The sequence below is a fragment of the Canis lupus genome, chromosome 24 (assembly GCF_011100685.1).
Source record: "Canis lupus familiaris isolate Mischka breed German Shepherd chromosome 24, alternate assembly UU_Cfam_GSD_1.0, whole genome shotgun sequence".
Lineage (NCBI taxonomy): Eukaryota > Metazoa > Chordata > Mammalia > Carnivora > Canidae > Canis > Canis lupus.
Window position 1 is genome coordinate 21,691,723 of NC_049245.1, and position 22,568 is coordinate 21,714,290.

General features: G+C 44.1%; 2 protein-coding genes across 10 annotated transcripts in view; one reads left to right on the forward strand and one right to left on the reverse strand.

The window, feature by feature from the left end:
• The window catches only part of BCL2L1 (BCL2 like 1), a 51,356-nt gene extending 46,196 nt beyond the window's left edge, over positions 1–5,160 (reverse strand). Inside the window, 1 exon segment of the mRNA NM_001003072.1 lies at positions 4,193–5,160. Coding sequence (NP_001003072.1) covers positions 4,193–4,756 — 564 coding nt within the window. The 5' untranslated portion in view covers positions 4,757–5,160.
• A 2,058-nt stretch (positions 5,161–7,218) lies between these two features.
• The window catches only part of TPX2 (TPX2 microtubule nucleation factor), a 75,304-nt gene continuing 59,954 nt past the window's right edge, over positions 7,219–22,568 (forward strand). For 3 of the 9 annotated variants that reach the window (XM_038571923.1, XM_038571920.1, XM_038571926.1), the window contains exons 1-2: positions 18,298–18,450; positions 21,626–21,736. The gene's annotated coding sequence lies outside the window, so the exon portion shown is untranslated. The other 6 variants (XM_038571927.1, XM_038571928.1, XM_038571924.1 and 3 more) reach the window with 4 other exon arrangements.

Here is a 22,568-nt window from a genome sequence, read left to right on the forward strand (position 1 = left end):
GGTTCTGAAAGTGAGCCCCGTGATAGAAGGCTAAGGATGTTGGAAAATGATGACTTCAGGACAGATACCTGCTGGGGAAAGGACAGCTAACAACTGCTGCTTCCTGCAGCCCAGACAAATCTGGTGACTGCCCACACAAAAGTCAAGAAAACTTTCTGGGTTCTGTTGGGACCCCTTGAAAAAACACCTGGGTAATTTTCTTCCAGAAGTTGAAGGGCTCTACAGGGCCACTGGGGAAATTAGTCCCAGGAAGTCTGGAAAATCCTGTGATAGTGACAGAGTTTCAAGAGCAACCTCAAATATACATCCAGAAGAATTGGGTGTTTTGAGGTGGAGTCCCTGAGACATTTCTACCTCACTTTGGGACCTGAATGAGATTACTAAAAATTTCCACGTTTGGGGTTTCTAATGGGGTTTCCCCAAGAAAACCACAGAATTGCCAACAGCTGCTGAGATCTGTAAAGGTCACTGAGGTGCTTCAGACAGCATACAGCCATGCCAAAGAAGCCAGAATAGGCAAGAAACCTACAGAAACTACAAGACCACAGAGCCATGCAGCCTCGGAAAGGCCAAATTATTTTTCCTCTCTCCACAGACTGTTCATCGCTCTTGACAATGGTTTTCAATCGAGCTAAGGGGTTTCCCAGGGACAGCAATTCCAAAATGGCCTAGCCCACCTAGGTCCTCACCTTAAAACTGTCCACATTCCCATTGGAAAGCTCCCAAAACGCTCTGTCCCTATATAGGTCACATCAGGTTCCATTCTAGATGAGTATCTTAGGAGTTGGCTTTGTTTCTTGAGAAACTATGGGGCCAGAGTTCAGTTTTCTGAGGCAGATGACCTACTCACTAAACGAGGTGCTTCCACCCTACAATTATGGCCCAGGAAGGGCTTTTGTTCTAGATTCTTTACTAGAGTCAAGCTATGGCAGGTGGCTGACATTATTCTATTTTACATGTAGAAGAGATGGATGGACAAGAGAGACAAACAGGTTCAGCATCTTGCCAGGTGACTTCAAGCAGGCAGTGGTGTGGCTACATGTGGAATTCCAGTCCTTGGAGCTCACCCATAATTAAGTAGATATATCTGAAGCAGGCCACCTTCTCTCCACATGCACATGATTCTTATCTATTGGCAGAGCCTGAGAGGGTTTAACAATTAAGAATTAACAAGAAGGCCACTCTGACTAGGCAAAACCCTGATTCCTACTCGAGTTTTACCAATGTCAGAATCTGAGGCTATACACATTCCTTTGGGAATATGCTCCTGCCAACAAAGGCACCGTTCTACCTGCAGCTACCTGAATAATGTCAGGATCACAGACCAGAGTGAGCACCTCCACAAGCATGTTTTGTTTGGCCCAACAGCATTTCTGCCTTTTTGTGCCAGGATATCCGGGTCAATTTATTACTCCTAGAACAACCTGATACGGATGGAAAAGACTTCAGAGTCAGGCTGACTGACCTAGGTGAAAATTCTCACTCAGTCACTTAACTGGCTGAAGGATACCCGGAGCCAGTCATTGAGCTATCAGGGGCTTCACATGTAAACTGGGAATAAACCTACCTACCTTGAAAAGTTATTGTGTGAGATATGTGAAATAGCATGTCATTTCCATGAGGGAAGGTATCATGTGCAGCTAACTGCCAGCATCCAGCACAGTGCCTGCCTCATAATAGATGATCAGCACGTTCTGGCTGCATAAGTAAAAGACTCAAGACAATGCCTCATACATAGGATGCACTTTATAAAGGCTCATTTCCTTCCACTTTTCTGTAGGGATGCTAAATTTAGAGCACATCCCAGCGTGGTAATGGCCCGTAAGTCGTACCCTCATGGATTCACCACAGCCTCCAAGAAGGTTTTGAGATGGCTACTGCGGTAGCCAGCCTGTGCAGCTCAAACAGGATGGTACGAGAAAGGGAAGTGAGTGGGTAGCTTCCATCCAAAGGATCTCTACTTAAATGTTCTTTACCTCCTGGCCTCAGGGAGCATGAGTGCCCAGAAATGGTGCTGACATAACTGGCTCTTCTGCACACATCCCCTGTTCACCAAGAGGAAGTACATATGGTATGTTGCCTAACGGGCTCTGAAAATTCTTGAGCAGAGACAGAAGATGGAATTTCAATCCAGGGGTGATCTAGTGAACTTTCCCTGTGCTGCTGTCTAAAACTTCTTTCCGTATATACAGTACTGGGTGACCGGCAATTCTCTGATCCAGGTAGTCCTCTGCAGAGGCTGGTCGATAGAATAGGCACCTCTCCCAGACTGCCTCTTGTTAATAGCTGGCAACAACCCACCTGGTATTAGCACCCCTGGCCAAAGACAATAGTCAGGCAAGGTGGGCACAAGGCCCAAGTCTCTACTAGGAGATGCCTCAGAGGCTTTGTCTGAAGTGCTGGAATCCTGTCTCTCCTGTAATCAGCTGAACAAATATTTGCCCCCAAAGAGAATCAAAGCAGGAGGGAACAGGCGAGGTCATCACACAAACCAACAGGAACTATTTAATCATTTATCCCCCCAGGGAGTTCATTTACAGAATGGCTTTCAAGTCTGGTCAGCCTTAGCTCTAGAGCTCTCCACCTTTACCTCCCCCAACCCCACCCCAGTCATCTGACCTCTATTGACTTGACCCCTTTGTGTTTTACAAGAACTGGCAGCAGGAAGAGTTAATGAAGTTGCAAAGAAATGGGAAATAAGACAGGGGGAAGGGCAAACTAGGCGGTCTCTGGCTCAGAGGTAAACTGAAGTGCCACGCCCTAGGCCCAGCCTATGGATAATTTGCATTCTTGACATTCCTGAATCTGTAGTACTTGGGCCCTTCCACCTCAGCTCCTTCAATAGATGACTTATTTTCCACAGCCTGCTCAATTTTCTGGGTGTTCTGAGGGGGCCGAATACCCCCCACAAGCCCTGCATCTCCCCTAGGCAAGGAGATAAGCAAGGAAATGAGGATTGAGTTCACTGTAGGGCAAAAATTGCCTACAATGAGCACTCCTAAAGAACTTCTCACCACTATCTGCTCCTAAGTTGGTGTTGGGCAAGAGAATTCTCCATTGGGGAGGAGAGGAATGAGGGCATGACTCCTAGGCCCACAAAGTGTGTCTGGAACCAATAACTACTACAGAAACTTGCTGGTGCCAGTCACTGCTCTCATTAGCTCCAGGATTTACAACACTCTGCCCCATTTTTTTTTAGTGTAAGAAACTGAGAGGCTCAAGGTAAAGTGGCCTGTCCAAGGTCGCACAGCTGGGTGAGTGACAGGGCTGAAACTCAAACCTATGTCAGTTTGTTTCTGAAGTCTGTCACTGAATCTCAATATCCCAAAGAGCCCCCACAGACCAGGTTCTTGCTTTGCCAGCCAACAGTGCTCGTGAAGAGGCCCTAGGGCCCTGGCCGGAAAGAACAGGCAGAACAGCTAGAGCTCTCCAACCGACCCCAGGCAGTGAGGTGCAAAGTCCCCAGGCTTACTGCGTGACACAGCAAGAGCTCCACAAACAGGCCAACCATACAGAAAGTTTGCACACTTTAGAGCAAATGAACAGAGGAGTGCAGCACAAACGCAACAAGCCCACTGGCACAGCTTACCACTGCCCTAAAATCTGACAATCCTCAGCCATCCAAGCCACTATAGGAACTTCTGCCTGGCCATGCCCCATTCTGAGAGGAGACGAATATGTATGCGTCTGAGACAAGAGGAACATGTATATGCAAACTCTGAAATAAACGGAACTTAATTTGTGGGAGGGAAGGAAGCCCAGGATAAGATTGACATCCCTGGGGGAGTAAGAATGAAGGGGCTCAGAGGTATTACACTCATCAGCCCTTTTTGTGGTGAGCCATTTTGTCAGGCTGTGGGGGAACACTAGAATAACCTCCCACTCGCAAAGATTTGGGGCCAAATAAACACACAGGCTATGTTTTCCTCTGCTGAGAAACTGGAACACAATTATGAAAGAGTGGGGTCATGAGAGTGACCAGGATGAAAGATGCTTGGTCCTTTCAAGACTAGGTTACCCGTGTTTGAGAACAGTTAACCTCTTGTGGTGCAGGGAGGTCACCTCTCCTTAACAAGCAGTCTCCAATAACCACCCAGCACAACAGAAAGAGATATGGGTGAGAAGGCTATTGGAGATCTCTTCGATCAGAGGCTGAGGGAAAGGTAGTATACACAAGGGGCGTGGTCCTTACCCAGCCGCCGTTCTCCTGGATCCAAGGCTCTAGGTGGTCATTCAGGTAAGTGGCCATCCAAGCTGCGATCCGACTCACCAATACCTGCATCTCCTTGTCTACGCTCTCCACGCACAGTGCCCCACCGAAGGAGAAAAAGGCCACAATGCGACCCCAGTTCACCCCATCCCGGAAGAGTTCATTCACTACCTGCTCAAAGCTCTGATATGCTGTCCCTGGGGTGATGTGAAGCTGGGATGTCAGGTCACTGAATGCCCGCCGGTACCTCAGTTCAAACTCATCCCCAGCCTCCCTCAGCGCTTGTTTCACCGCTGCCATGGGGATCACCTCCCGGGCATCCAAGCTGCTGCTGTGGCCAGTGGCTCCATTCACCGCAGGGCTGTCTGCCAAGTGCCAGGATGGGTTGCCATTGATGGCACTGGGGGTCTCCATCTCTGATTCAGTCCCTTCTGGGGCCTCAGTTCTGTTCTCTTCCACATCACTAAACTGACTCCAGCTGTATCCTTTCTGGGAAAGCTTGTAGGAGAGAAAGTCAACCACCAGCTCCCGGTTGCTCTGAGACATTTTTATAATAGGGATGGGCTCGACCAGTCCATTGTCCAAAACACCTGCTCACTCACTGAGTCTGGTCTCTGCTTAGTGGTTCTCTTCTGAGATCCAAAGCCAAGATAAGGTTCTGGTGGGAGAGAAAGAGCTTCAGGAAAAAAAAAAATTAATATGCATGCCATTTAACCTACAATATTCCATTCCCCTTCCAGGTACCAGAACTGGTTTCTTTGTGGTTCTTAGGAAGGTCTGGGTCTAGCGTCCAAAAGACTTCAATGAAGTCAAATTGAAAGCACCCGTGGGCTCTTTCTGAATCACCACACCGGCTTTTTTTTTTTTTTTTTTTTGTACCTCACCACCCCCTTTTCTCTGAAACGCCTTCCTCAGAAAGTCACCCCCACGGACAGTCTGCCCCCACCCCCACCTCCGCACCACCTACATTTAAATCCGTCTCAGGCAACCGCAGGCAGGTGCAACCCCCGGAAGATCTTTTGTACCATAGGTCGGGAGAAGAGGTGGCAGCCGGGATGCCGGCAACTCAGCCGGCCTCACGGCGGCTGGCAAAAAAAGGAGCTCCGGCTGGAGGGATCATGCGACCCGGCAGGCTGAGAGCCCAGAAGGCGACACAGGAATTACGAAGCTCAGGAACCGGCCCCCTCGCTTGCTTCCTCCTCCATCGCCCGGATCGAGGGCGGCCACTCGGCAGCGGCCTCCTGCCACCCGGGAGCCCAGCCCCCTCGCTCTTGCACGCCCCTTGGCTCTCCGCCTCCTACTGGGAGCCAGGAGAACTCTCCCGGAGGTGGCTGGTGTGGGCTGTAGGTTTTTTGTTGTTGTTGTTTCTATTTAAGTGCCAGCTCGGGGTAAGGCTTCCGAAACCCTGAAGGGACTTCTCAATGGGGCTCAAGGTTTCGAGAAGGGGCAGAGGGAGGGGGGAGCTGCCTCGGATCTGCGGTCTGACTTCGGAAAGGCCATCCTCGGGCCTTTCCGGGAGGCTGACGGCCGGGGACCCCCCAGAAACACCGCTGGTTTTCCTTGAATTCCCCAAAGGCCCTGGACGCGGAGGCGGTGGGGGGGGATTGCCGGGTCCTCCATTCCCCGCACGGACACAATGGCCGCCGGCGCCCTGCACAAAGACCGGGTGAGGGTGAGGCGCCAGGCCTCTCCTCGGGTCAGGGAGAGGGACTGAGGCCTGCTCGCGGCCCCCCTACAGCTGAGACCACGTTTTCCTGAGGACAGGCCCAAGGCAGCTTCCTGGCGCCCCCGGGAGGGCGGGGGGGCCGGGGGCCGGGGGGCCGGGGGCTGCACCTCTCCGGAGCCCGGGGCCGGTGGGCTGCGGCCTGGCGGCTTCTCCCGCGCGCTAGGCCGGGTACCCGCCGGGCCACCGCCCCGTTGCCAGGCAACTGCTCTCCCTCAGGGGCGCCCCCTAGCCCTTTCAGGGAGGAGGGGTCTCGCCCCCGGCGGCCCGCCCCGGCGCAGCCAATCAGCGAGCCCAGTCGGCACACAAGCGGGACGGCGAGGGCTCCCATTGGGCGCCGCGCCTGCCACGCACAGGGGAGGCGGCGCTCTCACCTGCGAGCCCCGCGAGCCGTGGGGGGCCACATTCCCCCTTCGTCGGCCAGGTCGTTTCCAGACGCTAGGGCTCTTCGTGGCCAAGTTCCGCGCCGCGGACCCGGGCCGGCCTACCTGGCTGACGGCTCGCGCTGTCTCTTCCGATCGAGCCGGCCTCAGTTTCCCCTGAAGAGACCGGGGGAACTTGCAAGCTCAGTCACTTCCGGTGCCGCGGCAGCGCGCGCGAGCCCGAGACGCAAAGGGAGTGCGCGCCTTGAGGACTGGCGTCAAGACCTGGGAGAGGGCGCCCCCTTGCGGCAGATCTGGGGAATCTGGAGACGCAAAAAAAGAAAAAAGGCAAAGTTTATATTCACATTTCCAGGAGTTCGTTTAATCAGTCAATTTCATCCGTGAGTTTATATATCTAAAAAGCATCGCGTTGTAGCTAAGAACCTGCGCCTGGGATTCCAGCTCTGTCAGTTGTGGATGTTACTCAATTTCCTTAACTGTAAAATAGGTAAAAAAAAACAACAACAACAACAAAGAAAACCACCTATCTCCCTCATTAAAGTTATTGCGAGGATTGAAAGAGTTGTAATTTGTAAAATCTGTAGCAGCACAGTGTGTGGTCCATAGTGTACGTTGCATAAATTTATTCAACAAATGTTTATTATTTGGGTTTCTGAAGAAACAAGACAGGGCCCCTGCTTTCATGGAGACAAACCCTTGAGCAAGAAAGAAACAGTAAATAACTTTGAAAATACACAAACAAGGTAATTTCAAATAGTGACTAGTGCTATGAAAGAAGTAAATCAGGGTATTGTCGTAAAGGAAGTGAGGGGAGGGTACTGCTTTAGACTGGGTGGCCAGGGATGGCCTCTTTGAAGAGAGGACATGAAACCCAAGACTTGAAATATAAGAATTTGCTGACCCATGATAAGAACCTAGAGAACAGCAACCTAGGCAGAAGGAACAACTTATGCAGGATGTCCTGAGGCAGGAAGATCTTGGCATGTTCCAGAAACTGAAGGAGAAGCAAGTTGCCTGGAAGGTAGGGGAAATGTGGCGTGGGAGGAGGTTGGAAAGTTAACCATGGAAGTGAGTTAGACTTGATTTTAAACACTGAGAGGTGTTTTGCGTTGATCGGTTAAAAACAGGTATATAGGAACACCGGATATTAAAAATATGAAAAGAGCATAGAATGAAAAAGTTAAGTCCTCCCTGCTTTCCAATCCACAGTTCCCCCCACAGCGATCATCATTCTCTTCTGAGGTCTCTCAGAGGTGGTCGCTATATTCACAGGCAAATTACATGTACAGATTTTTTAAAAAAAGATTTTATTTATTCATGAGAGACACAGAGAGAGACACAGACATAGGCAGAGGGAGAAGCAGGCTCCCTCTGGGGAGCCCGATGGGAAACTCGATCCCAGGATCCTGGGATCATGACCTGAGCCAAAGGCAGATGCTCAACCACTGAGCCACCCAGGCGTCCGACACATACAGACTTTTTTTTTTTTTTACACAAATGATAGTTTACTATAGACACTTCTACATTGTGCTCTTATGACTGAGCTCTACGTTTGCAGCCTGCCTCAGTTTTTTAAATTAAAACACAAGCTTATAAAGACATGCCATAATTTACTCGCCTAGTATTCTATTTCTGAACACTTAGTTTCCATTCCTTTCCTATTATAAATAATGCTATAACTTGTCCATTTGTTATTTTGCATATGTGGGAGTTTATGTTAGGAAAATTCCTGGAAGTAGAATACCAGTAAATGAGGTATGAACTTGTTTTTGTTTTGTTCTAATGGATATTGGCAAAGTACTCTCCATAGCAGTTGTACTAATTTGCCCTCGCATCAATAAAATATGAGAATTTCTCTTTCTTCACATCTTGAACTTCAGTGTTATCAAACCTTATTTTCTTTGCCAATCAGATAGATAAAAACCAAGAGGCACTTTTATTTTTCATTTCTTTTCATTGAGAGAAGTTGAGCAATTTTTCATATTTATGAGCCTTTTTGGGGGGGAATTCTAGTGAATTCTCTGTTCATTTCATTTGCCGTTTTTTCAGTTGGTCCTTCTGTTGAGCTTTTTCTCACTGATTTATAGAATTTTTATCCTTTTTTTCCTACATCTGAGATGTAAATATTTTTCCAGTTTATTGTTTATTATCATGGACAAACTTTTATTTTGTATGTATTTTAATTTATCCATCTTTTCCTTTGTGGCTTCCAGGTTCTATGTCATTCTTAGGAAAAGCTTCTCCAATTCAATATTAGAAAACAAATTCTCTGTTTTCTTTTAGTTTTTACATGGCTTCATTCTTTACATTTCAATCTTGTGCCATCAAAGTCACTTTGGTCTAAGGTGTAAGGCAGGAATCCACAACTTTTTCCCAAATAACCACCCAGTTATTGCAGTATTATCTTTTCCCAACTTGTTTGAGATGTCTCTCCTGTCATAATCTTTATTCCTAAGTGTATTGGGGCCAATTTCTGAACTCTCTATTATGTTCTATGGAAGAGTTTTAAACTGGGGCAGGGTGTGATCTGATTTCCTTTTTGAAACTTCCAATGTCACAATTATTTCAGTATGAAAATAATAATTATGGAAGTTTATGATGTGCTTTGGGGGCCCAGCAGAGGGCAGATCAGCCCTGCCCAGAGATAATGGGCTTTATTGAACCGCTGCGCCACCCAGGCATCCCAGGCTCAGCGGTTTAGCACCGCCTTCAGCCCAGAGCATGATCATGGAGACCCAGAATCTAGTCCCACCTCGGGCTCCCTGCATGGGGCCTGCTTCTCCCTCTGCCTCTCTCTCTCTCTCTCTCTCTCTCTGTGTCTCTCTCATGAATAAATAAATAAAATCTTTAAAAAAACAACAAACATTTGCTGAGATTTAGATGATGAGGAAACGATTGTGGTGTGATGTTAAGTGAGAATAAAAGTATATAAAACTAGTTGTGTGACACAATCTCAACTCTAAATACCATGCATAGGAAAAAGACTAGGAAATCAATATGATAAAGGCAAAAGAAAAATGGAGAAAATCCTTGCACCGACGCTAAAGAGAAACGGAAACAGAGTGGTCAATAAATCTGAAAAGATGCTCACCCTCACTAGTTATCAAGGAAAATGAAAATGAAAACCTCCCTGAGATGCCATTTCATACCCACTAGCCTGGCAAAAATGGGAAAATCCAATAAAATCAAGGTGGTTCAAGAGTATGGAATAACTTTGGAAAAAAATTTATTGTCACCTAGAATTAATACCCATAACCTATGACCCAGCAATTCTATTCTTTGATATACACTCTATTTTTTAAAAAGATTTTATTTATTTATTCATAAGAGACAGAGAGAGAGAGAGAGAGAGAGAGAGAGAGAGAGAGAGGCAGAGACACAGACAGAGGGAGAAGCAGGCTCCACGCAGGGAGCCCGATGAGAGACTCGATCCTGGGATTCCAGGATCACGCCCAGGGCCGAAGGCAGATGCCAAACTGCTGAGCCACCCAGGGATCCTCTGATATACACTCTAAAATAATTCTTACACATGTGCAAATGCAGGTATAAGAATGATTATAGAAGTAGGGGCACCTGGCTGATTCAGTTTGAGGACCATGCAACTCATGATCTCAGGGTCATGAGTTCGAGCCCCACATTGGGTATAGAGATTGCTAAAAAAAAAAAAAACCCAAACTTTTAAAGAAAGAATGTTTATGGCAGCACTACTTATAATAGCAAAAATTTGGAAACTACACGTGTCCATTATAACAAAACGTTTAAACAAATAGTATATTTATACTTGTAATATACAGTGAGAAAATGAGTGGACTTAGTTATACACACTGTGAAAGAATCTTAGAAACATGTTCCATGAATAATGAAGTATGATTCCATTTATATATAGTTTGAAAAGAGGAAAAACTAATCTACATACAGTGTAGGGTTTGTGGCAGCCGGCCTTGTCTGAGATGGCCTCCCTTCTGGTATTCACACCCTTGTGTAGTCCCCTGTCACAATATATCAGAATTGTTTTGTTGTTCTGTGTTACTAATGGCAAATGGCAGAGATGATGGTATGTCACCTCCAAGACTAGGTTATCTCGGGCAGCCCAGGTGGCTCAGCGGTTTAGCGCTGCCTTCATCCCAGGGCTGGAGTCCCAGGATTGAGTCCCAAGTCAGGCTCCCTGCATGGAGCCTGCTTCTCCCTCTGCCTGTGTCTCTTCCTCTCTCTCTCTCTGTCTATCATGAATAAATAAAATATTAAAAAAAAAAAGACTAGGTTATCTCTTTCTCGCTCTCATCACTCACTCTGGGAACAGCTAGATACCATGTTGTGAGTAGCCCTACAGAGAGGCCCATGTGTGGTGAGGAACTGAAACCTCCTGCCAGCAGTCATGTGAAGATCCTCCTGCCCCAGCCAAGCCTCCAGAGGAGGATAGCCAACAGCTTGACTACAATCTCATCTGTGACCTGGAGTCAGAACCAGTTATTAACTACTGAATTTCTGACCCTCAGAAAATATATAAGATAATAAATATTTATAATTTTAAGCTGTTAAATTTGGGGGGTTATCTGTGTTGTAGCGATAGATAACCAATACAGGGATACATACCTATGTGGTAAAATTATAAAGAAATGTTAAGGAATAATAAGCACAAAATTCAAGATAGTCATTGCATAGTAATAGGACTGGGTTCAGCATAAACTGGGGAACTGGGTAAAATTGAGAGTTTAAAAGATAATGGAAATGTTCTTATTGAATTGTACATATGTATACAGAATTTGTTGCCTCATTTTTTATACAACCATACATTTTACATACATGTATTTGTATCTATTCAATGTCTAATAAAATAAGATTGGAAGAAAATATACTAAGGAAGTATATTTAAAAAGACTGGAAGTAAATATACTAAAATGCTAGTAGTGGAGGTGTTGCTTCTAAAGGCTATGTTACATTTTTGTTTCTTCTTTATTATTTCCTATATTTTCTAAATATTATAAGTATTACTTTTAAAGTAAGAAATTAAAAAAATATTTTTCTACATAAATAGAAAAATACATAAATGCATGCATGTATGAATACAGATATATGACTGTATTTTTATGAAAAGATTTCTGAAAGATATATACTCATCTTTTAATACTAATTTTTAAAAAGATTTAATTAATTAATTAATTATTCATGAGAAACACAGAGAGAGAGAGAGGCAGAGACATAGGCAGAGGGAGAAGCAGGCTCTATGCAGGGAGCCCGACTTGGGACCCAATCCTGGGACTCCAGGATCACACCCTGAGCCGAAGGCAGACACCCAACCACTGAGCCACCCAGGTTTCCCTAACACTAATTGTTTTAACTGAAGGAGAGGGTTTGGTGATGGGGTGTGATAGGAGGTATAGGGCCTTTTCACTTTTTACTTGAAACATATATGTTTCACTTTTACTTCATATATGTTTATGAACCTGGCTAAAAATATTAACTCTGCTATGTGACCTTGGGCAGTTCATTTTAGCTCCCTTGAGCCTCAGTTTTTTCCACCCTTACCTGGCAAGGGTGTTGCAAAGACTAAGTGAAGTCATGAATGTACAGGATCTAACCTATACCCTCCATTCTGTCATAAGCATGTATTATTTTTGTAATTTTATTAAAACATATTTAAATATAAAAGATCTCAAATATTAAAGTATTTAGCTTATGTACCAAGCCAATACCCACTACAAATGCAGAGGATGGAATTTCAAGGGATTCTCTTTCCTACTCCCAAAAGACAAAGGCCCCACTTGTGCCTGGCTAGCACTGATTTTACATGAGCTTATTGAAAAGAAACCCCTGCATCAGCAGTCACTCTCCATCCCCCCACCCCCAATCCCTAGCAACCATTAATCTACTTTCTGTCTCTAAGGATTTGCCTCTTTCAGAAATTTCTTATAAATGGAATCATGTAATATTTGTCCTTTTGAGTCTGGCTTCTTGTATAGTGTTTCAGGTTCATCTAGGTTATAGTATGTGTCAGTACTTAATTCATTTTATTAAAAAATACTACTCCATTGCATGGATTTACCACCTTTTATAGATCCATTCATAAATCGGTGGACATTTGGGTTGTTTCCTATAGTCTTTTTTTCTTAATCACAGCTTGCTAAGGTCTCTATAATCCTTCCTCAAAAAGAATTCCACATCAGCCATGCGGAAACACCTGCAGAGCTCCCTTTGCTTGGTTGAATGGGAACTATGGAAGACAGAGACAGAGTGATGCCCTCTTCTCCAGGGATCCTTTTGATGGCTGTCACCAATGGCTCATACTTGCAATCTTCTCCAGGGGAGTGTTCTTGGGTGATTACAGCCACCCTGCCTGGAGGTGTTTGAGAGTTAGTTGCCATCCAGAGCCAATGGCTGGCTGGTGTCCATTTTCCATGGAGTAGGAGGCCTCATCAAGCTGGAAGGCAAGTACAGATTTTTGGCCTAGTGACCACTGGTTAGATGGTAGAGGGACTGACCTACAGAGTGAAGGAGCAGATTTGGAAGGGGCAAGGGTAGAGGTTGGTTGATTCTTTCTCTCTCACTTTCAAAAAATAGGTTTGAAGAGCCTGAATAACTTTCTGCTCCACTGGCTCGTCTTCCTCTCTCCTTTGCAGACTTCTCTCCTCTACCAGACTTCCATTATAAAAACAACAAATTGAAATCACACAAATAATACATGGCTACATTCTTATACAAAGATAAAACTCACATTATCTGTCTTTCATTTCTGTCCATGGTCCAGTTTAGTTCCTCCCCTCTGAATTTCCCACACTTGTCAGTTTGTTGTGAATTCTCACTCCTGCCACATATACATCTCTGTTTAGGAGAGGCAATGTAGGGCAGTGATTAAGGCTTGGCCTCTGGAGCTGGACTTCCTGCTTCCAAATTCTGACTCTGTCACATACAAACTGTGTGACCTTAGAGAAGTTGGCTACCCTCTCTGAACCACAATTTCCTCAATCTATAAAGTGGAAATGATGACATTACTTACCTCATAGAGTTACCATTAGGATGAAGTAAGTTATTATTATTATTTTTTTAAGTAAGTTATTATGTGTTAAGTACTTCAAACAGTGCCTGGCATATGGTAAGTGCCAGGTAAGTGCTAGCTGTCATTATTTATACACACCTACAGGAAAAGTGGAGCATTGTTTTGCTTTTTTTTATTATTTATTTATTTTTATTTTATTATTATTTTTTTGCATTTTTTTTTAAAGATTTTATTTATTTATTCATGAGAGACACAGAGAGAGGGAGAGAGAGGCAGAGACAGGCAGAGGGAGAAGCAGGCTCCATGAAGGGAGCCTGGCGTGGGACTTGATCCCCGGTCTCCAGGATCAGGCCCTGGCCCAAAGGCGGCACCAAACCGCTGAGCCACCGGGCTGCCCATTTTGCATATTTTTAAAAAACATAATGTTTCAGGGGTGCCTGGCTGACTCAGTCTGTGGAGCATGGGACTCTTGATCTCGGGGTTGTAAGTTCGAGTTCCACTTTGGGCACAGAGTTGTTTTTTGTTTTTTAAAGATTTTATTTATTTGTTCATGAGAGAGAGAGAGAGAGAGAGAGAGAGAGAGGCAAGAGACACAGGCAGAGGGAGAAGCAGGCTCTCTGCAGGAGCCCAATGTGGGACTCCATCCCGGATCCCGGTATCATGCCCTGAGTCAAAAGCAGATGCTCAACTGCTGAGCCACCCAGGGGTCCTGGGGATAGAGTTTATTTAAAAAATAAATAAATAAATTTTGGGCAGCCCGGGTGGCTCAGCGGTTTAGCACCACCTTCAGCCCAGGGCGTGATCCCGGAGACCTGGGATTGAGTCCCACATCGGGCTCCCTTCATGGAGCCTGCTTCTGTCTCTCTGTCTCTCGTGAATAAATATATAAAATCTTAAAAAAAATAAATTAAAAAAAATAATGGTTTCATAATGAATTTATATCAATCAGCAATTTGTTTTCTAACCAAAAATGTGTCTCGAAGATACTGCCTTGTCAGTCCAGATCAGTTGAACTCTTTTGAACTGAACTGATGCTTAATATTCCATTCTAGAGACAGTTTATTAAAATACCCTTCTACTGGGCAGCCCCAGTGGTGCAGTGGTTTAGCCGCCTGAAGCCCAGGGTGTGATCCTGGAGACCCGGGATCGAGTCTCACGTTGGGCTCCCTGCATGGAGCCTGCTTCTCCCTCTGCCTGTGTCTCTGCCTCTGTGTGTGTGTGTGTGTCTCTGTGTCTCTGTGAAATAAATAAAATAAAATAAATAAAATCTTAAAAAAAAAAACCTCCTACTTATGGATATTTAGGTGGTTTCCAATTTCTCACAGCTCCAATGCAACAGCCTACTAATTGATTTCCCTGCTCTTCCCTGATGGAAGATTCCTGCTCTCCTTCCCTCTGTTTTCAGCACAGCAACCAGAATTATCCCATTAAAAGCAGAGAGCTAATCAATGCAAAAAACCCTCAGCCTCCCAGTTCATTCAGAGTAAAAATCAAAGTCCTCACAGTGGCCCAGTTGGTTTGCCAGAATATCTCCTGACATTCTCTTCCTTGTCTAGCCACTGACTTCCTAGGTATTTCTAAAACATGCCGGCTATGCTCCTATCTTTTCACTTGCTTCTTTCTCTGCCTAGAATACTCTTCCTTTAGATATCTATAATGGCTCACTCTTTACATTCTGGAGATCTTTGTCCAAATGTCCCTGAACTACCCTACTTAAAATGACAAACCCCCTTCACATGAATAAGGCCAAAATAACGATGGCTGAAAATGTGGGTAGAGTGGACCAGTTGTGTCTGTGCTTCCTTTCAGCTCTAAAAGGCTGCTTTGGTGATTTCAGCCCTTGCAGTCATCCATTCATGAAGAATGGGAACTTGAGACTCAGACTAGAATGTAATCAATGCAGAAGGGATGACAGGAAATGAATTCCTTGGGTCAGGCTTACCCCTTGGAACGACTTGGGAAGCTCTTGCACACATACTGGCTCGCAGGCACTGCCTCATTCACTTACTCACCCACTAGGCATCTTCTACTTAGTAGGTCCTGGATGGGGCACAGCTCTGATGCCCTTGCTCTCCTAATATAAAGCAAGCTCTTTAGCTCCACCCCCACCTGAGCATGGCTACTCTGTGGTCCTGCAGTTCCCTAGTGGTTAGGTGCTGTGTCTGCTGAAAGTGGGCGGCCACAGTGTAGGCCGACCCTGCCCTTCCTTTGTCTCTGTCCAGCCCCTGCCTTCCTCTTCTCATTGCCATCCACCCTTGGGGCCTGGAGAGCAAAGGCTTTGCATTTCCACCTCCTAATACACTACATCATTTATTTATCTTGTTTAGAGTCTGCCTTCTCCAGTAGAATCTAGAATCAGGTTCTCAAGGACAGAGATTTTGTCTTTTTAATCCCAACATTTAGTATAGTGACTGACACATGGTAGGTGCTCGATTCATGTGATAGTGACTGTGCCTCTGTGCTTCTATGTCAAAGTTGATGATTGTGTCTCTTGGAATTAAACCTAGGAATAGAAGTCCTAGATCACAGGGCACACGTGTTTGACATTTTAATAGATGTTGCTAACTTGCCCTCTAAAGCAGCCAAACCCATTTGTTCTTTTACCTTGCAAATCCTTGATACCATTAAACTTTTAATTTTGGACAATCTGATGGGTGAAAATGGTGCCTTCTTGCTTATACTTTGAATTTAACTTAAATTTCAGTATTACTAGTTGAGGCCAACCACCCTTGCATGTCTTTTTTTTTTTTTTTTTTAATTTGAAGATCCAATTAGCTTTATTAAGGGATTCCTGAATTGGGGAGCATCCTATCTAGCAAGCAGAGGGGAGTGCCCCTTTGTGTTATCTTTAATGGCCAATTTTATTTCTTCTTCTAAGAAGTGCCCATATTCTCCATTTTTTTTCCTATTGAGGTTTTGTCCTTTTCTTACTGATTTTTGGGGTTTTTTTGTTGCTGTTCATTTATATATATTGAGTTCTAATTCTTTGTTATATGTGTTGGAAATATTTCCTCCTTCAGTCTTGTTTTTCTTTTGTCAAACAGAATTTTAAAATGTTGGTCAGTGTTTACCTTTATGTCTTAGTTTATCCCTTTTGTCTTAACATAAAATTTTCCTACCCCAACATCGAAAACATATTCTTTTAAACTTTTAAAAATTTTTATTTTTCCCCTATCTTTAGGTTTTTTTTTTTTTTTTTTTAAGATTTTGTTTATTTATTCATGAGAGACACAGAAAGAGAGGGAGGCAGAGACACAGGCAGAGGGAGAAGCAGGCTCCATGCAGGAAGCCTGATGAGGGACTTGATCCTGGGATTCCCCGGACCACAACCGGAGCCAAAAGCAGATACTCAATGGCTGAACCAACCAGGCGTCCCTATCTTTAGGGTTTTAATTCATCTGAAATTTGTTTTTGTAAATGGTATGGGATAAAAATCTAATATAATATTTTCCCCAAATGAAAAGCAAATGTCCTAACTCCATTATTTGTTTCCATCTGATTTGAAATTCTACTCAGCATTTACTAAATTCTGATATACATGAGTTTGTTTCTGGACTCTTAAGCTCTTCTAATTGATCTTCTGTTGTTTTAAAAGAATTCTTATGGCAATATTCTGCTTTAAAGAACCTTGTGAAAACTTCACAAGCACATTTATATGAGCATATATATGCATATATGTATCACAAACCTGCCATTCAGCTTCAACGCTTAACATTTTGTGGCTAATCTTGTTTCACTCGTTTCATCTATACTCCCACCTATTTCCCGAGACCCCACACTATCCGGATCATTCTGAAGCAAATTCTAGAGTCATTTCATTCCTACCATTTCTATATGTAACTCTACAAATAAGAAGGCGTATTAAAACAAAAACAAAACCACTCTTGCTGTTTATGTTTTGAAGAAACGAGATCTGTTGTTCTGTAGAGTTTTCCTTTCTGGATTTTCCCTATTATATCCCCATGGAGTCAATTAACCATACTTTAAACATAACTATAATTTACAAATATGTTAATGTTCATGAGAGCTTATGTATGGCAGTCACCTGTCTCCCCCATTATTTTTCAAAATTCAGATGCCACTTCTTGTGTTTTCTTCTTCTATATAAATTTTAGAATCAACTTGGCAAGTCCCATGACAAAACCTTGGCGAATTTCATTGTAATTTCCTTGAACTCTTCATACGGAAAATTAACAGCTTTACAATACTGGATCTCCCCATCCACTAATAAAGCATATAATCTCCTTTACGTATTTTTGTAGTTATTCAACCAAGTTTTACAGTTTTAAATTTTCAGATAAAGGCCTTAAGCTTATTTTCTTAAACGCTGTAATTTTTATTACAGAGATCTTTCCCCTCTTGTAGCTGCTATTATTTTCTAAGTAATTATTGATGATGTATAGGACCAGAAGTCCCTAATTCAAGTTCCGCTTCCTCCATTTATTGATTTCAGACTATTCACTCAACTTCTCTGAACCTTTTGTTTTCCCTTCTAAAATACGAGGACGAGAAAACAAGACACGTAAATGGAATTAAAAGGGAAGGACCAACCAATCATAATCCGCGGCTTTAAGCCAGTCCTTACGGGAGAATGGGCTCAATAAGGACTTGGGAGAGACTCCTTCACGTTTGGGAGAAGAGATGAGGGCGAGTCTATGTTGTATACAGGGGACTCTATGCTAAAACGAAGCGAATTCCTATGACCAAGGCACCATGCACTAGAGTAGGGAGAATAAGAAATTTCTCTTTCGTGAAGGTTTTGGGGAAATCCAGGTGCACGTCGTTCTGTTACCTGAAGCGACTCTTCCTCTCTCCAGTTGGTACTACCTCTCCCGAATAATTTGGAGTCGAGCATTCTGGGCTTTGTAGTAATTTCCTTATTAGAGTTCTTCCAAAGGGTTCAGGCAAGTTGCACGAGACTACATTTCCCAGGAGCCTCCCGGGGCGGTTGTTTGCTTGTGTCGCATCTCGACTTCCGGCGTCCTTGCGATCCTCTGGGCCAATGGGGAGGCTAAGGATTGCCGGTTCCCTCACTCTGATTGGTGGATTCAACTAGGGAGCCTGGGTTCAAATTTTCAACGGTACTGAATGAGTCCCGCCGCGGGGCTTCCGGGCGCTTGGTTGTCAGAGCTGTGGCGAGGTGAGCCTTGGGGAGAAACGGGGAGCGGCTGGGACGCAGCCTGCCCCTTCCCTGATTTTCGAACGGCCGGAGGTCTCCCCCAAGCCCGTAGCGCCTCCAAGCGCCTCTCGGCCCGGGCTTCTGAGGCGGTCTTGGTGTGTGGGCGCCTCCCAGGCCAGGCGGAGAGGGAGCCGGCCTTCGGACTACCCTTCTCTTGGTGACAGGATTTTTCCGTGAAGTGTGTCCGGACCGAGGCTGGCAGGCTGTGTCTGCAGGTAGAGGCCGAGGCCGGCCGTGGGAAATAGGGGGAAGTAGGGGTTGTGGGAGGCTCTAGGCTAATAACGGTAACGATCATTGTTACCGCGCACAGATGAAATGAGCGTTCGTGGACTAGGCACTCTGCGTGCAGACGTTTTCTTAATTATCTCACCAAGGCAGTGAAGCAGGAGCTATTCTTAGCTCCACTTTATGCAGGAGGGAGCGGAGGCCCACAATCTAGATTTTCAAGCAATGGGTGAAACGGTAGCCCCGCCCTCAAGAAGTGTGGCTTTGGTGGAGGAAAACAGATGTGGTCACAACTACATTTAAAAACTATTGTATAAGATAGAAAGGTAATAGATACGGAGTGAGAACATAATTAATTGCGGGACTTGAATTCCAATTGGAGTTGTCTTTCTATTTGGGATTTAAAATTCGTCCTGTTTTATTCATATCCGTTTAGCCCTCCCCCTTTGATTATTGCCTAATTATTCTAAAATTACTGCCTAATTTTCTCTCCTAGAGCATTTATAGACTGAGGAGGAAAGGAAAAGCGTGAACCAGACTTATAATAAGGCAGGATTCTTTTGCCTCCTTTTTCTTGACGTAGGGTTTCTTTGTCTCACATACAGTTTTCTAGTAGTTAAGTACCAAGGGCTTGCCCTAATCAGCCCAGCCCTGCTTAGGACCAGACAGCGTTGAGTGCTCTGCGGATTTCGAGCTGAGGTTATCGCTTTATGTTCTCCCAGGTTCATTCAGCTTTACTTGGTCTTGACATCCTATGGCCTATCTTCATATTTGTCTCACTCATTACATGTCAGAATTTTTTTTTTTTTTGAAGATTTTATTTATTTATTCATGAGAGACACAGAGAGAGGCAGAGACACAGGCAGAGGGAGAAGCAGGCTCCACGCAGGGAGCCCGACGCAGGACTCAATCCTGGGTCTCCAGGATCACGCCCTGGGCGGAAGGTGGTGCTAAACCACTGAGCCACCCAGGCTGCCCTACATGTCAGAATTTGAACTATTTACTGCTATAGTAAGGATACCCTTGCGTTGTGGCCTCAGTGTGTCATACCCCCTGCCAAGCCACCCCTATATCACTCTTGGTTGTTTTGGCTGTTGGGCGTGTTAGGTCAGGATTAAGTTGCCACTCTCAGGATAAAAATTATTGTGGCTCCCAAGTCACTTAACTAATTAACCGACTTTTGAGAGGATGTACTGTGTGCTCAGATTGGTTTTAGATACTATGGATATTCAGATGTACGATGTTCTCATGGGTTTTCTGGTATGCTTGAGGACAAAACACTGATTCAAATTGACAAGTGACAATCTGAACAAGACATGATAGCATTGGAGTCCCCTAGTGTTATGTATTGCAGCTGCCCTGGCAGTGTAGAGGTGAGGGAGATCAATGATCTTTAAAATAGGCAAGGATGTCTTTGTGAAGCAGATGGAACACAAACTGGCTCTTGATAAGCAGACATTGTTTAGACAAGAACTAGAACAGTCTTGGTGCACACAAATTGTCCACTTACTATCTGCTGAATTGGATAGGCAGGAAGATATCTAAATTCACTACAAAATTGCAGGTATGAAAAACGGTGTATTCAGCTAGGTTGGTAAATCTGTTTAAACTTTAAAACTTGAAATAAAATAGGGTTGTTTTGGCCAGCCTTATGCTTAAGTCTGTGTATTCCAAGCTTAATAAAGTTAACTTATCCTACATTTGCAATTAAGCTTCTTCAGGAGACAGGATTATGTGGGAAAGTCCTTCATGTTTTATTTAGGTGCCATGAGGTATTCAGAGTTCTTCTATATCCCCTATCTATTTTTTTATTCAGTCTTTCTCCCTAATTCTTTTTGAATTGCTGGGGAAGGAAGGAAGGGAGGAGAGATCTAAACACTCTTTGGCAAACTGAATTTTCTTTGCAATGAGTAAAGTTAGGAAATAGAATTGACTACTGGAAGATTTAAGAGCCCATATAATTTTGTGGATAGATCCGTATTTGAGACAGAGACCTAGATGGAGATCAGTGGTTCAAGGTACTTGGTTAAAAGTATAGATGGGGCACCTGGGTGGCTCAGTGGTTGAGCATCTTACCTTTGGCTCAGGGCATGATCCCAGGGTCCTGGGATAGAGTCCCACAGAAGGCTCCCTGCATGGGGCCTGCTTCTTCTGCCTGTGTCTCTGCCTCTCTCTCTGTGTCTCTCATGAATAAACAAAATCTTAAAAAAAAAAAAAAAGTATAAAAGTATAGATAACTGGGAGGGGTTCTGGTTTTGTTTGCATAGAGAAACTTGGGGGGGATTAATGTTGAGTGAGAAAGGGGCTTTGGAAATTTTTAAAGAATACTATTTCTACTTTCTTTTTAAGATTTATTTATTTAATTATTTGATAGCATAAACAGGAGGAGTGTCAGGCAGAGGGAGAGGAAGAAGCAGGCTCCCTGCTGAGCAGAGAGCCCAATGTGGGGCTCTATCCCAGGACCTTGGGATCACGACCTCAGCTGAAGGCAAATGCTCAGATGACTGAGCCACCCCGGCGCCTCAATATTTCTACTTTTTATTTTTTTAATAAAAAAAATAGTAAGTTTTTTTTTTTCCTTTCCATTCTAATGTTTGAATAGAAGTGCACAGTATCACCCCTTGGTGTCAGTGTTCCTAAACTGCAGATTTTGGAAAGATGGTTTTAAAGTGGGAGTGTATGATCTCAAAGACACCCTGAGACAGCAAATATACTAAAAAAAACTTAAGCTGAAACAACAGTTAAGAGTATTATTAAGGATAGACTTATGCTATTTAGACCTTAGCTCTCAGAAGCACTCTTTGGTTTTGAAAGTGAGTATTCTTGGTGTTTTGTAGCGCTTTTGTATTCTCTGTTAACCATTTTTACTAGAGAATGTAAACCTGTTATATCACCTTTCTGTTTCTTCCAGGTTCTTGATAAAAAGTACTTGCTAGACTACAGTATTTCAGAAGAGAGGTGAAAGAGTATATTGCAACTCTGAAGCCTGTAGGAAGGTGGATTGACTGGCATTAAGCCACAGGTAAGGCTGTGTCCACAGTAAGTTATATCAAAAAGGAATAAGAGAAACATTAATATATTACCATCAAAAATGGTTAGCTTTAATGTGTCTTCAAAAGTAACATATTTTGGGAAAAAAAAAAAAAAGGTAAGGGGTGCCTAGGTGACTCAGTTAAGCATCTGCCTTTGGCTCAAGTCATGATCCTAGTGTCCTGGGATTGACTCATTTGGACTCCCTGCTCAGTGAGGAGTTTGCTTCTCTCTCTCCCTTTGATCCTCCCCCTTGCTCATGTTTTCTCTCTCTCAAATAAATAAATAATTTTTAAAAATATTTTATTTATTTAATCTATTTCTTTGACAGAGAGAAAGCACAAGTAGGTGGGGGGCAGGCAGAAGGAGAGGGAGAAGCAGGCTCCCTGCTGAGCAGAGAGCCCAATGAGGGGCTTGATCCCAGGACCCTGGGATCATGACCTGAGCTGAAGGCAGATGCTTAACCAATTGAGCCACCCAGGCACTCTGTTAATTAAATTTAAAAAAATTCCAACAATAAACTAGAAATAACATATTTTGAAGGAAATTTATTTAATACAGAAAAGCAAAAGAAAGGCTGTCACTCACTATCCTACCTCTCAGATAAACTATTGCTAACAGTTTGATAGATTTCTTTCTGATTCTTTTCTGTGTGCTGTGTTTGGTTTTAAAAAGTCATACACTGGGACGCCTGGGTGGCTCAGTGGTCTGGCGCATGACTTCGGCCCAGGGTGTAATCCTGGGGTCCCAGGATCAAGTCCCACATTGGGCTCCCTGCATGGAGCCTGCTTCCTCCTCCACCTATGTCTCTGCCTCTCTCTCTC